Below are 16,523 nucleotides of genomic sequence, written 5' to 3'. Positions count from 1 at the left end.
ATGTTCTGGGTATTCTGATCTTTAATCTTCTGCTGAATCACATCAGCTTGCATTCTTCTGACTTTTCATTCTAACATTCCCCCTTAAACTAATCTGAAGTAATGTTGGAGTAATGTTCTGAGTATTTTGATCTTCAACGAACTTCCACTGATTCACATGTATTCACATCATCTTGCATTTGCTGATCTTCAACACCTTTGCTGATTCATATTAATGCAGATACCAGCTACAACTCCAGCACCTGCTAGTTTACATCTCAAAAAGAAAACAACAGTTTAGCAATAGGAAAGCTGCCAGTTTAAACTCCATGTAACATTTAAGAGCCATCGGTAGAACTACAACTCCAATCTTCTGCTGCAATTTCAACATAAAAAAAATAACCAACTGCAAATACAACTTTTCAATTTGCAGCTTAACTTTTCACTTTCAACAAAACACCATCAACCTCAACTTTCTTTTCAATTTTCACAAGACAAAAAAATAACCAACTGCAAATACAACTTTCAATCATAGCCACAATGCCCACTCAAACTAAACCCACTCATCAGTCTTCATTCAATATTGCAGCAAAAAAAAAAAATCTCATCAGTTCTGCATTCAGTAACCTCATCAGTTCTTCAGTAAAATAATCTCCATTTATGCAGCAAAATACACAAACCTCATCAGTTCTGCATTCAGTAACCTCATCAGTCCTTCAGCAAAATAATCTCCATTTATGCAACAAAATACACAGACCTCATCAGTTCTTCATTCAGTGAATCCCAGAAATTCCAGCTGCAACACTCTCAACAGCCAGACAGAAATTCCAGCTGCAACACTCATAACAGCCAGACAAAAATTCCAGCTGCGAAACTCAGTCATTTCCAGATTTCATTCCCTCAACAACTATACAGAATTCAACTGCAAACCACACATGAATTCCAGATTGCTCCAGATTGCATTCTCACAGCAAATACACAGATTTCATCTGCAACAGAAAATCTAGATTTCCAGAAAATCCAGATTGCATTCCCACAACAACAACACAGAATTCAACTGCAAATCACACATAAATTCCAGAAAATCCAGATTGCTCCAGATTGTATTCCCACAGCGAAACACACAGATTTCAACGGTAATGCATTCCCACAGCAGATTGCATTCCCACTGCAAAACACTTAGAACAAACAACCATCAGTATCAAACAGAACCAACAGAGCACACAACCATCAGAAAATATTTCAGCTTCTTGATTCCACTGCCTCTTGACTGATAACATTCAGTTTACTTCTTAATTCAATGAACTGAGTAACAGACAATGCTTTCGTCAGTAAGTCAGCAATCTGCAGTTTGGAAGGCACATATTGGATAGTTAACTTCTTTGCAAGCACCTGCTCTCTAACATAATGAGCATCTATCTCTATATGTTTAGTTCTAGTATGAAACACTGGATTGGCTGCCAAGGCTGCAGCACTTATATTATCACACCAAATGACAGGTGTGACTGAAATGGATAATCCTAATTCTACAAACATACTTTGTAGCCATGCAATTTCTGTGGCTGTTTGAGCTAGAGCTCTATACTCGGCCTCGGTTGATGAAAGAGCAACAACCTTTTGTTTTCTAGAGCTCCATTGAATTAAGTTTGGTCTCATATACATACAACATCCACTGGTTGACCTCCTGTTTTCCATGTTACTGCCCCAATCCGCATAAACATAGCACTCTGTAGTTAAAGTGCTTGCTGCCTTAAAATGCAGTCCATAATTCAAGTTACCTTTAATGTATCTTAGAATTCTCTTACACGCTTGCCATTGAAGATCTGTGGGAGATTGCAAAAACTGACTTAGTTTGTTAACTGGAAAACTAATATCAGGCCGTGTAAGTGTCAAATATTGCAGGGCACCCACTGTACTCCTATACAAACTTGGATCAGCAAACAACTCACTGTCAATGGAATGTAACTTGGTTCCTACTGCCATTGGAGTTGTACAAGCATGACAATCCAACATTTTTGTCTTAGACAGTAGATCAACAGCATATTTCCTCTGTTTTAGGTGAATTCCAGTAGCACTTCGTAGTGCTTCCAGTCCCAAAAAATATGACAAAGATCCAAGTGTTTTAAGGGAAAACTCAGCATTTAAATCTTCCATAAGCTAAGTAATGAAGGAGTTATCTGACCCTGTTATAAGAATATCATCTACATACACAAGCACATAGGTGAGATGAAAATTCTGTTTAAACACAAATAAACTGCTATCAAAAACTGAATTCTGAAACCCTTTGCTAAGAATAGCTGTTTTCAGCTTGTCAAACAATGCTCTTGGAGCTTGCTTGAGTCCATATAGAACTTTATGCAATTTGCATACATAGGTTGACTTAATGGGATCCTCAAAACCAAAAGGTTGTTGCATGTAGACTTCTTCATTCAAGGTTCCATTTAGAAACGCATTGTTGACATCCACTTGTTGAATGTCCCACCCTTTAGTAACAGCTAAGGTGAGTATTTTTCTAATATTGGAGGCTTTAACTAATGGGCTAAAGGTTTCAAAATAATCAAGCCCATGAGTTTGTTGAAAACCCTTGGCAACAAGCCTAGCTTTATATTTTTGTAGAGAACCATCAGAATTAAACTTGGTCCTAAATACCCATTTGTTCCCTACAATATTTTTATCTGAAGGAGCAGGAACTAAAGTCCAGGTTTCATTTTTAAGCAAGGCATCAAACTTACTCTTCATTGCATGCTTCCACTCAGGACTGTTCAGTGTTTCAAGAACAGTGTGGGGTTCAGGTTCACGTATTACTACGCTAGTTTCTGAACTAATACCTTGAGAATGACATGCAGTTTTTGATAAATTTACAGAATGATCAGACTTAGAACCAGTAGATGGAATTTGTGACAAGGCAACATAGAAATCAGTGGATGTAGTGGTTATCAAGGCTGCAGAATTTTCAGAACTAGAACCTGAAGCTGCAGTAGTTGGTAAGGTTTCATAGTAGCCAGAAGCTGCTGTTTTGGATCGAGTTAACATGGGATGTGTGTTTGTAGCTATAGCCTTGTTAGTGTGCAATTTTGCAGGAGCCTTGGATGTAATGAGATCAACCTCAAGTGAGCATATGGGAAAAGAAAAAGATGATGGTATAGTAGGAAGAGTAGAAACTGATGTATATGGAGAGGGAGCAGATTTGTTAAAAATGTGGTTTGGTTCAGCATTGAAGAGATCTGTTTGAGGTGTTTGGGAGGATGATAAGCTATTCATGGGAAGAACAATTTGTGAAGGAGCAAACCAATGTGGAATTGCAGAATTAATGTTCACTGTTTTGCCATTTTTGGACTTATTGATAGAACTAGTTACTGCAAAAGGATCCTTCAGTGTGCATTTTGTACCCAAACTGTTGGGAGCGGTAGTGTATGGAAAAGAGATATAGGCAGGATATATGTCAAGGGGAGTTGTGGAAGCATCGGTTTTTTGTTGGGAGTTTGAGGTAAAATTTAACCTAAATGGAAACTCTTGTTCATTAAAATTGACAATAGGAGTGATAACAATTTTTCATCCGGTTTTAGACATTTGTAACCTTTATGGACAATACTATATCCTACAAAGACACACTTAGTTGAGTAAAAACTGAACTTATGACGATTAAAGACTCTAAGAAAAGGAAAACAAGAACACCCAAAAACTTTCAGATTTTCATATATAGGAGCTTTATTAAACAATTTTTTATATGGAGATATATTATCTAAAACTAGAGTAAGCAGTCTATTAATCAAGAAAACAGCAGTTTCAAAAGACAACCACCAAAATTGAAGAGGCATAGATGCATGTGCGAGTAATGTAAGCCCTGTTTCAACTATATGTTGATGTTTTCTCTCACAAAATCCATTTTGCTAGTGGACATGAGAGCATGAATGCCTAAACTGAATTCCTAACTCTATAAGATAAGAATGAAGTGCAATGAATTCTCTACCTTGATCAGAATGAAGACATTTTAACTTAGTATTAAACTGTCTTTCAGCCAAATGATGAAACTTAATGAAAATGGACTTAACCTCAGCTTTAGTTCTAAGTGGAAATAACCAAGTATATCTACTATAATCATCCAAAAACTGGATATAATACCTAAATCCTTCAGACAATGTTAAGGGTGCAAGACCCCAAACATCACTGTGGACAATTTCCAAGGGAGCTAAAGGTTTAGTATGCGAGGTAGGAAAACTAACATTATGCATTTTTCTCAGTTGACATGCATCATAAAAAGAAGTAAAATTGCTATCATAATCAGATTTGACTTTTGCAAATTTATAGTATTTGGGCAGTGAAGACAGAATTCTATGCATAACACTAAAGTGAGGATGTCCTAACCTTCTATGCCATGTTAAGTGATGCTGAATATTTGTGTTGTTAGTAGAGTGAGATGCAGAATCATGCATAATAGTTTCAGCAATATTGATTGACTTAGAAGTAGATATATCAGTAATCACATTAGTCACATCAGAAGTATCAGTCTAAATTATAGGCAAAACGGGGAATTTTTGAACACAAGCACTTTCAGAACAGTCACTTTTATTTATAAGTAACACAGTACATTGTGCAGGAAACATGTTATGAGAATGATCATACAATATGTAAGTAGAATCACAAGATGTAAGAGTAACATTTGGACTAGAATTAACAATTTTCTGAGTACTAAAACTATCCTGACTACCTGACTATGAACCATTATTAACAGTGTTTTTACAGTGAAAACTATAACTATTTGAGTCAGGATGTGGAAAGGCAGATGATGAAGTAAAAATAGGTTTTGAATGGGAGATGGACTGGGGAATATGCAGCTGATACAAGCCACCTTTAAGATCCCCTTGCAGTAACATTGCTCTGGTTAACTAATCCTTGACAACACAACAATCAGCATTAAACTCAACAATTACATTATTGTCCTTAGTGAACCTAGAAATACTAAGCAGGTTTTTGGTTATTTTAGGAACACATAAGATATTTTTAAGGTATAGGCATTTAGAATGAAACAAACTAGGCAAAGATGTGTTACCAGTATGAGTGATATTCAGGTGCTCACCATTTCCCACTTGAAGTTGACTCACACCACCATATTCCTTGCTAAGTTGCAGCTAACTGAGATCTGAAGCTACATGATCAGTGGCTCCAGAATCCATGTACCAGGTGGGATCAGTAGGAGTGAATTGAGTGGCATAAACAGGCTGGGAATTATGACTGGCACCAGTGGAAACAGCAGTCATAAATGCTTGATTGTGACCTGGACTAGCAGACTGTTGGCTAGATGGTCCAAAAACAGGAACTGGAAGGGAATTGTGTGATGTATGGACTTGTTCTTATGAGTGACCACCGTAATCAGAATTAAAACTAGTCTGGCCAAGATAAGGGCTAAACTGTGGTTGATCAGTGGAAGACAATTGTTTTGAAGTAAAGGCTGGAGTGGGTGAGTACTGGACAGTGTTTGGATTGTTATTTGTGTTGTGTGGTTGATAGGAGAGGGAATTAGGAAACTGTGGATGTCCAGAAAGGTGATTCTAGTGCAGATTACCATTATAAGCAAAGTTGAATCTGTGGTAGCATTGAGCAGCTGAGTGACCTACTTTGTTATAGACTTGGCAGATCAGTCTATTTCTGTTATAACCACGACCTCTGCCTCTTCCATACTGACCAAAACCAGGCCCTTTAGGAGTAAAAGTGGGAGTGTGGTTGTAGGGAAAATGGTGAGTAGTTAAACCAGTAGGGAAGTGGTTTGATGGCAGTGGATATATTTGTTGGACATGGGGATTTCCTAATGAGTTTAGAGATGGAATAGAATTAGAGTTCCCAGCAACAACTCCATAATTTTTGTCACTATTCAGTCCAGAATGTCCAAAACTTCCACTTCCAATGTTATTTGCAGAATTTCCAACATTTGCACTTCCAATATTATTTATAGTTGCAATATGAGCTGAACTATTATATAGATCGACTGAATTGAACTTGTCTAACCTAACTTCATATTTTTGAAGCAAAAATTGTGCTTCTTGAAGTGTTATTGAATCTATTTCGATTCAAGCCTAGATGTAAGATTTACCACCACAGGATCATATTCAGGACCTAATCCATCCAGAACATACTGTAACAAGTCATCATCAGATATAATCATACCGCTAGCTGATAAACTTTCACTAATTTCTTTCATCTTTTTGACATATTCAAAAATGCTCAAATTGTTCTTTTGAGTTGTCTGTAATAGATTCTTAAGATGTAATGCCCTAGCCTTTGAATCTGTAACAAATTCATGCTCTAAGACTCTCCAAATATCAGTTGAAAACCTACACATAGACACTGTACCAAACATACTTTCCGATATTGAAGCTAGCAGCCAACTAACCAGAAACTTATCGGTTCTCTTCCACATAATGTAACTCAGATTAATTTTGTCCTTAACAGAATCATTCTTAACCCTAAGTTCTCCACTCCATTGACTCAACTCATTATCAACATTCATATCAGACAAAATTAAGGGTGAAGGACATGGAATTTTACCGAGCAAGTGGTCCTCGAGCTCATGTGATCCTACAGCAAAAAGAACTTGCGAGCTCCAAAATCTGTAATTATCTCGAGTAAGTTTTGGATTAATCACTGGTAGACTTGAAGCAACCACAGATGACGATCGATTTAACACTTCCTTCAACATTTTCTCAAGGCTATTAGGTACAGGATTTGAGCTTAAATCAGGATTTTTAGCCATCGACGTTAGTCACGGCTCTGATACCATGAGAAGGTTGAGTGAGATTCGAAGAAAAATTAAGAAAAGATGGAGAAGGAACTTATTAATTGAATCTGTGTTTCTGAGTTTTTTTCTACAACAGCACCTTAGCTCACTTTACTCTTTTATATGTAAAAGAGTAAAGTGAGACAGTGAGCTGAGCTTAAACTAAAACGGTTGTAGTCAAAACTACACCGTTCCTGTATACCTTCACACAAGCCCTCACAAGTTTGATAGTTAACAACTAACACCCAATTTACATTACATTCTAACAATTTTGACACAAAGAGTTTTAATTTTAATTATGAAATTATGAATTTTAAATAACTTTTTTTATTACTATTTTTTAGTATCTACAAATATAAAATTTCGGATGAACAATTGTGTAATGTGCCCCAATGCCAGCTCATGCGTTGCATCGACCCGTCAGCTTGATTAATTTCAGGACGAAACTTGAAGAAGCAGTGTTGAGGAATTTGTTGATGGCACATTCAAGCGGTGAACCAAGGAAGAATTTTTGACAGCTGGGTGAATTATCTTCACTTCGTAATCTCCATGGAAAACGGAGGCCTCAAAGAATCCATTAGCATCGGTCGTACCGTCAAGCTTTCTAATGCCCCATTCATGCAACAGTTTGTCCACAACATCTCCAGTCGGCAAATTATTAAAATTATTATCGGTTAAACACATCCGGTAGCATCCTTGAGGCGACCATGCCCCCCAAATGATCATTCCGCCAATATTAGGGTGACTATGTCCCTCCCTTAACACCTGCTCTAAGTACAGCGTCTGCCCATACATAAGTCATCAAGAAGAATAAAAACATGTTAGTATAATGTCTGAGCAAAGGTTAAGAGAAATCGAACTAAAATTGATTTCACCACCGAAACTAAGGCCTTTGTCGACACAAACTGACGCCGGAAAAGACGTATTCTGAGTCAGAATACGCCATCCCCAACGCGCAATATTAATATAATGCACAATGCAATCGTGAAGTATTAACTAATTGAGTTTTTACCTGGTTGGGACCATTTTCAACGTCCACTTCCGTGAGCCAAATGGGCACGCCGGCTGCTGCAAGCATATCAATAGAAGCTCTCATGTAAGGGAGATTCGGCACACGAAAATGAGACTCGAGCCCGATAGCCACCTGTGCACCGTTACCAAGATAACTTTGGATCTTTCTTAACCTTTTAAGGTAGTTAGCAGGAGATGATTTCTGATCACTTATTTCCTCTATCGTGTTAAACTCATTCATAAACATCAAAGTTGACGGATCATATTGGTTAGCATACTTGTAAAAAGTTTCGGATGCGTTTGCCCCCATCTTGTTTTCAAAGAAAGAAAAATGCAAGTTTTCATTAACAACATCCCAAGCAATAAGCTGTCCTTTATATCTTGAAACTACGGATTTCGCCCTGTTTTCAGCGGCCAAAGCAAGTGCGGATGGTGAGAGCGAATTGATCCAACCGGGTTGGTATTTCGGATCATCCCAAAAGACGTTTTGGCCACGAACTGCTATGTGGTTTTGTTTCATGAATTGAAGCATGGCATCGGCTAGTGAATAGTCCTCCTTTCCCTGGGATGGTTCAGTGCTGTACCACTTCATTTCATTTTCAAATGTTGTAATGCCGAATCTTGAAGTGAACCATTGTTGATACTTGACATTGTTGAGGATGTTCTTGTTTGTAGCACAACCGATTGGCACTGTTGATGAGACCTTTTGCTCAATGGAAAGTTTTGCATTAGTAAGGGGTTTGCCGTGCGAATCAACTGCTTGAATTCTTACTCTTCTCTTATGTTTCTGCCAAAGGTAAAACTATATCATGATGAAATGACATCATAAGTTTTCAAGTTTAAAGGAAAAGAAATGAAACCTATTAAGATAAGTCACCTTCTCAATGCTTTCATTTTGATGGGAATTCCACTCTTTTTGGGTGAATGGTTGTAGTGAGACGCTATCGACCCGTATTTCAACTGACGTTTTATTGCTCTGAAGAATATTTTACAAAAATTAAGAGTAATTGAACAAATTTTAATTGTTCAAATTAATATACCTGAAGTGCTAACTACACCTCAAAATAGAGCTGAGCCGGGCCTGACGCATCTACAGTGAAGCCACCCTTAAGCATGGACCAACACTTGGACTTGGCAACAACAGAACCACCATGTTTGTAACCGGTAGTTGTTTTGACAACTACGCTTATGGAAGCTTCTCCTTCACTCACTTGGAACCAAGCTGCATACGCATAACCAGGAGTTAAAATAATTAACAATTCACAACAACAAAATCTAAGCCCTAATCATGCAAAAGAAATAAAAGGCATGTAATACCTGAAAAGGTGTACAGCTTGTCCTTTTGCAGGTCAATCGTTTGTGAGACACTATCATATGGTTGATTTCTGTTACGAGCCACAATAAATTTGTTGCTACCTAATTGTTTATGCTCAGTTTTTGCACTTCCGAATGCGGACCATCCTTTCGTTCCAAGATTAAAATCGGGGTTTGTGATGATCCCTCCACCATACTGAGGTTTATGGGGATTTTCCAGACACTGTAATTGGGTGGAAAAAGAAGAGAAAATATACCAATAAATAAAATAAATAAGAGTTAAGTTATAACGAATAGGATTGCTTATGTTAAGAGGAGGCAAGTAACGCTGTCAACCGTTTAAGAATTGACAGTTTGTACTTAATTATTTTCAAAAGATAAGGCATCCTTTTTTTTTTTTTTTTTTTTTTACAAGAAAATGTTTTAAAATAATCCAAGACCCTAGACCTTAGAATTATAACCAAGTAAGAATTCTCTTTATTAGCAACCAAAGAGGGATTCAGACTCAGTACTGACTAAATAAGAGCTTGATGATACATCTAAAAGTTTTTATCGAACCATTTAACCACCTAAAGATTGGTTATCAGGCATCTTTACCAATGCTGTTAAAATAATAAGTAACAAATGTAATTTTACTATATAAATATTTCATATCAATTTTTTTTACAATAAAATGTTTTTTTTTTTTTAAATAGAGAGATAGCATTTATAATTTTAAATCAAGTTAATTTATATCCTAAGTTTTTCATTTCAAGTGATATTTTAAAGAAAATTATTAGCATATGTAATACAAATTGTATTTAAAAAAAAAAAAAAAGTATTTCTTTTAAATAATTAAAAACTACGCTTTTTATTTATGTATTTACATAATGAAAACATACATTCAACTAATTTTAATTGAATAGAAAACAGTATCAAAACCAATATATTTATCGAAAGGTTATAATTATAACAGTATCATTCTATAAATATATATTAATCTGTATATTTAATAAAATGAATGTAAAAAATATTTCTTTTATGTAGAAATATTCTCACACTTAAATTAAAAAATAAAAACTGAACAGATAAATTATAGGATAAACTTACCTCAATGCTGGCGGTGTAATCATAGAAAGCATTAGCTTTGGATTCTGCAACCAGTATAAGAATGAATGAAATTTCACGACGACAAAATGCAATTATATATATATATATCCGACTTTTTGCTGGAAGAAACAAACCTGCAAGAAGAAGTAAACATATTTGCAGCAACAAGACAATAATGTTGTTTTGCCCTCCGAAACTCATTTTCTTAAAGTTCCTGAAAGTCGTCACCGCAAAAATGAACACAGGCAAGAACAGGGAGACGAATCAAAGAAACATTTGAGCTTTTTACTTTACCGTGGAGGGAGGAGAAGCTCTGACAAATATTTGACATTCAATTTGCAAAAGATTGGAATTAAATACAGATAATGAGATCAATGGTATCCCTATATTTAGCTGTAATTTGTTATTTGAAATTATTTCAGGTGTACTATAATTGGTGGTTTTGTCAAAGTTTACCAAATTTAAACAATTTAAATTTATAGCATAAAATTATTTGTTTTAAGTTTAAAAATAAAACAATCAACTTGATGAATAATAATTAATAATATGGCAATAAAATTATCTGTTTCCAAAACAGTTCTGCTGTTTATGTTTTCATTCCTAATATGATTTTGTATGTGTCCCTTAACTATTATAGATTAATTTTGTACAATTTTTTTTTTTTTTATCTCCCCTGAAACCATTTTTATAGCATAAAATCATATTGAAGATATTCAGAAATATTTTTCTATTAAAGTATGACAATCGATTTGGAAATTTTACCAATATTACCTTTCCCCTTGTGGCTGAATGACAAGCCCTTGAATATTACCAATATTATTTTTATTGTTTAAAGAGGCAGTTACCATATAGCTCATGAAATTAGAATAGTTATATTTGAAATATAATTATGTTGGACAGGGGAATAGGGATTATTGGAATATAAACTAAAGGGTTTATATAAGATGTAGATGTTATTTTTTTTATTTTTATCTTTTTTGGGTAACCGGGGTGTCCGGGTCAACTTTAGCACACTTCAACTAATCCTCGCGGTCCATTGAATATCCTACAAACCCAATAAACCGAATAAAACACCATTTTGCATTGAGGTATGTGGCTCCAAGGTCAATCCAGGAAGTCAAGGAAGGGAGCACACTTCATTGACCACCAGGCCGACCCCTTAGGGTTTATATAGATGTATTTTTATATTATCCTATTTAATAATTTATACAAAGGATAAAACTATAATTATAAAAATTTTAATAGAAGGGTTTAAATAAGACAATATATAGGATGCTATGGTACCATAAGTGTGGCTGTGTGTGTTTGAGTTTCGTAATTTGGTTATTTGGAATTGTTTAAACATGTAAAGGATAAGATAATATGATATTTATAAGGACATGACATGTGTTAAAATATTAGTCTTCATATATTTATCAGTGTTTTAAATTTAATACCCCACCAATAGTCCACGGGTTAAAATAGTCTTTTCCTTTTTATATGCTAAGTTAACTACCATGCACATGCCTTAGGGATAAAGTGGTAAAAGAATGATGCTGTTTTGTTGGCTTGACAAGATAAAGATGATGAAGGATTAAATAGTAATTAGAAGGGCAAAAAGGGAAATAATGTTATAAGACATTAAATGCTAAAGACAAATGACAAATAAATAATTCTTTTGCATGGTATGAGTCAGCCAACACGTCTTCTACCATTTTCCTTTATTTTCTTCAAGCTTTCTACAATCTTCCATAATTTTCTTCACTACTCCATTAAAATTTCAAGTCTCTTAGTTGCAATCTCTCAAGTGTCTTATATTTCTTTTTTTATTAAGGATATTAGAAGGTAAAGTTCAACTCCTTATCTTCTATAAATATTAAGTATTTCAAGTTTTTTAAGTTTCCTTATAATTTATGTTAGGAAAAGGGTCATTTGGAGATAAGGAGGAGGAAATTTGCAATGGAGTGTGGTTTCTTCAGATAAGGTAAGGGAAACCTCCCTTTAATAGGAAATAAGAATTAGGTTTCTATGTTTAGTATTAGGGAACCTTAATTCTTGTCACATAATAGCAATTGAGCTTGGTTTGATGCTATAATTGATGGATTTATATGTGAATTGTAAAAACACTAAAGTTTGATGACAATCAATGGAATTAGTTGTGACATGAGTTTTTAACATATTACAAGGGAGGTTATTATTGATCATTTAACATGTTTTCACAGGGGAGAATGGTTAGGAAAGGTTAGGGAGTAAGTGGAAGTAAATAGGTATGGAAAAGCCTTAAAATATGCATGTTACCATGGTTGCCCTGTCAAATCTGTGGCCTTCTGAGTGATTTTTGGGCATCTTATCTATCGAACTGGGTTGAGACCTAAACATAAAAGTTGTAGCCCTTTCTCTAATCTTTAAAAGAGACCAAGATCATGTCAATCCGATGTGTATAACTCGAGATATGCCTTCTGGAATCTGATCTATGCAGAATGACTACCTCAAAAGTGTTTCCAATTTCTTAATTTATTTTTAGCCTAATAATCTATGATTGATTCCAAGTATGGAAATGATGCTTAAAGGGTTTTGAAGCATGTTTGAATGAGGGATCTTTATGATTATTTAATGATTGTATGAGCATATATAGTTGATGTAATGAATGACCATGGAGGTTATGTGTAATATGTTATGTATTACCTAATTATGAGCTTGTGTATGTATAAACAAGCCTAAGTATGATATGTTTCTATGAATTTGTTTTACATCCACAAAATGGTCATGATGAAATGATATGTTCAGATATGGAAAATGTATGTTTTTTTAAAGAATGAAGCATGTCAAGCATATTAATGATGAAAAAAAAGGGGACTTGATCCCAAGTTTGAGCAAAATGCTTCCAAGGTACATAGACATGCATTTTTGTGAAGGAAATGATTTGTAAATTTTACGGAAGTTGTTGGCATGTTATGGGGAACCTGAGCTCACTCATGCATAGGTCTAGACCAAAAGAAATGAACAGTCCATATTGCGCATGACCATGGGGACTATGTTATAAGTTAAGGTTAGCTCACTGGCCAAAGGTTCCGTAATCCATGCCTCAGCTTAGTCGATTGGTAGACAGTAAAAATGTTTTCAAAGAAAAATGTATTTATACATGCATGGCATTGATGTCCATTATTCATGAACATTAAAGGAAAGCATTACATGAATTATATTATGCATTATGATATGGATTGAATATGCTATGTTATGTTACTTTTATGTTATTAATGTTTGGTTCATGTACAAGTAAATAAGATGCTTTCTAAGTTTAAGAATGCTACATAGGGTTAAATGATCGATACCCTTACTGAGTGATTAGCCCTCATTTCCCTAGTTTCCATGTTTTGTAGGTAATGGTTAAAGCAGAAATGGCGAGCGGCAGTCAAGGAGGCTTGGGGGCATGCATGTTAATTTTTGTTATAATTAAACTTATGATGTTATATAAAGGATGTTGCTTTTGAATTTAATGTATATAGTTTAATGTTTATAATCTAAGTTTTATGAAATAATAAATATGTTTTGCTTATAAATGATGGGAGATATTTTATATTTGCTTCCGCTACTAAACAATTGATGTTGTTGTTTTCTTTAAACCATATTTTTCATATATAGTCATATCTTGATAGGTTGATTAAGAAAGTAATGTAAATGAGAGGAGAAGTTTTATTTACTTATTTTCATATAGTACATGTTTGTAACCAGGATTTATGTTTTAAACTACACAACCTTCCAGGCGTGAATTCTCTAATTTTCCATCCTAATGGAATACTTAGAGGGTACCCGACTGGAGGGGGGTGTTACAGAAATGATGGCGACAGAGTTGATTTTCGGTGAGTGAATAAATCAAAAATTGAAAAAAAATTGGCAGTGGCAACAACCGACTTTTGCTGGCGATTGGCGAGGCTAACAAGGGTGGGGTGAGGTAGGTTTTGGTCAGGAGGAAGAGGGGAGTATCTTCGGGGTGATGGGGAGGGTTGTTGACATCGACGTCAGTGAGATTTGGCTTGGAATACTGATGTCGTCGTTAGTGGGATTCGATTTCGGCTAGCTATTGGGTAGATTTTCTAGGGAATGGGCTTAGGGGACGATAAGGATTGCATTTGGGGTGTCGCCACCGCTAACCAGTTGCTGGACGATATTTATTTGGTGTGTGTTTACTAAATTTCAAACCTATAGGGACTTAACTTGATTTTTAGGGGTGTATTTGCTAAATTTTAAAAGTTTTGTCACTCGGTTTGACTAGCTGGTCAAACCTGTTAAACCGATCAACCCAGGACCTGGCAATTGTGTTGAGTTTCACCCCGAGTTGGGTTTTAAAACATTGCAAATATGGTCAGTGGTCACTGTAGGGACTTGAACAAAATACCTCTCGATAACCTACCCAGATAGCTAAAGTCTTGTGATCTAGCCACAAACATAGTGGTTAACTTCAACATGTCTGTCAACTTAATTTCGAAAATTCTAGGGCTTAAGTTGCTAAATTAATTACTTGAGATCCATGAGTTCTTAAGAATTCATGGCACGTAATTATGATGTATTGATGTGTTTTAGTGGTTGACATTTACTTTGTTTTATTTATTTACTTTCAATTGCATTCTTGGATTTTCTTTTCTATGTAAAACTAATATCAAGGAAAATCTAGTCTAGAAAGAAATGGTGGTTCTTTGAATGTAATTTCTTGCACAGTAAAGATTAGCTCACAACTCAATTTTACAAACTTTCTCTCACAACCCCGACATAATAGCTCGCAATTGTTCAATTCATAATTGGGCAAGCAAGACCCATTGCGAGTTGATGTTAGTAAATCAATGAGCAGAGGCAGCGAAAAAACAAAAATTATTGCCCATCGATTACTCTGATTTAGCCAAGATCAGGGTCTATATATATTACATGCTTAAAAATTGAAATAACAAAGATCCATGCAATGATTAGATTATACCAGTGTTTTGAGGCTTCGTCAGTATCTCTGAACGTGATTTCGCTATCGATTCGAGAGTGGAATCGAACTCACGTTGTCCACACGAAGACAATACGTTAGAGACCAAGAATTAACTTTGCTAGAGTTAATTCTTAGCTTTAAGGAGTATGGTATTTGGAAGGATAAAGTGAAGAGAAGAAGAGAGAAACCTAAATTTGTTTTCTTTAAATAATGAAGCAAATTTCCATTCCACCCCCAATGTTTAGGAACAACTCAAACTTAGGTGGAATCACATATAGGTCCCTATTAATTATTTAGTTAACTATTAATATAAATATAAATATTAACTTCAATAATTAAATTTATAATTTTGCTAAATTATTCCAATAATAAAATTGGACACAACTACAACCTTAGTAAATTTAATTACATAACAAAATTACACATATGCCCATTCGTCCAAAAGACGAATATGCCCTTCCAAAATTTACCATCCTTAAACTGTCTCCTAAGTGTGTGACTCGTAGGCTCCTCATTATATCAACAATGAATAGGATTGCGATTGACACCAATCAATCGTCGTACTACACACATACCAAGATTGACCCCTAGCAAGACATCATGTCCACCCGATAGATTCGGATTCAGTGAAACAACTACCTATCAGCAATATAATTACTGTGCAATTAAATCATTTCATCATCTGTTATCTCATCGAGGCTGAGGTACAAAAATAGTGTCAACCTCAGTTATTCTCGATGTGTTTGTATTCAGTTACTAGATCAATGACTGGAACAATAAATTGGATTGGGTAATAACTCAATCCCACTGTGGCCACAACTTTAGTGTCATTGCAATACACTGAATTACGCCATGAGATAACTTCTCTCGTACTCGGGAGTGATGAATCCTCAGTCTTGATACACTCCTCGATGCAGCCAATCACTATCGTATTGATAACTTTAAATAGAACTATGTTAGGTTAGTGTCAAACTACGCCAATCGGTGCACAAGGTACTCCGGTGATCTTAAGGCTAAGGATCATATGCATTACCATTCGTTAGAGGATTTATTCCATAGACACTAGGGTTACCATCTATATGGAATCCTCTGGTGAATCAATCTAGTGAACTTGCCTGCAGCAAGCACCCATGTTTTGCACCAGGTTGTCGACAAACAATCTTGACAAGTGACATCAATCACTGCCACTCGACAAGGTTGTTCAACACTATAATAGCCTTACCATATTATCTGTGTCCTTGGTCGGAATAATACTCGGGCTATAAACATTTCTAGAATGACCACCATATATGATTATAGGGTTCTCACTATCAAGATTTGAAACACTTGATACCCTCGTCATGGTTCTACCATCCTAAGGATATTTATCAATACATATCAATATGATTTACACGATATAGAATAAAATGCC

At 35.3% G+C, this 16,523-nt stretch overlaps 1 protein-coding gene across 1 annotated transcript; it reads right to left on the bottom strand.

Annotated features, from left to right (window-relative positions):
• Window positions 1-7,185: 7,185 nt before the first annotated feature.
• Window positions 7,186-10,517, bottom strand: LOC116107320 (endo-1,4-beta-xylanase 5-like; the record flags this gene model as incomplete). The annotated part of the gene is made up of 8 exons (XM_031393601.1): window positions 7,186-7,533; window positions 7,763-8,548; window positions 8,639-8,737; window positions 8,820-8,983; window positions 9,079-9,298; window positions 10,165-10,208; window positions 10,299-10,378; window positions 10,459-10,517. Coding segments are annotated over 8 exons (1,800 nt in total), but the record flags the coding sequence as incomplete, so codon positions are not given.
• Between the last annotated feature and the right edge of the window lie 6,006 nt (window positions 10,518-16,523).

This window comes from Pistacia vera, unplaced genomic scaffold (genome assembly GCF_008641045.1).
Source record: "Pistacia vera cultivar Batoury unplaced genomic scaffold, PisVer_v2 Contig531, whole genome shotgun sequence".
NCBI classification, from domain to species: Eukaryota; Viridiplantae; Streptophyta; class Magnoliopsida; order Sapindales; family Anacardiaceae; genus Pistacia; species Pistacia vera.
Note: the sequence above shows the minus strand (reverse complement) of the source record. Positions and strands in the feature narration are given on the sequence as shown.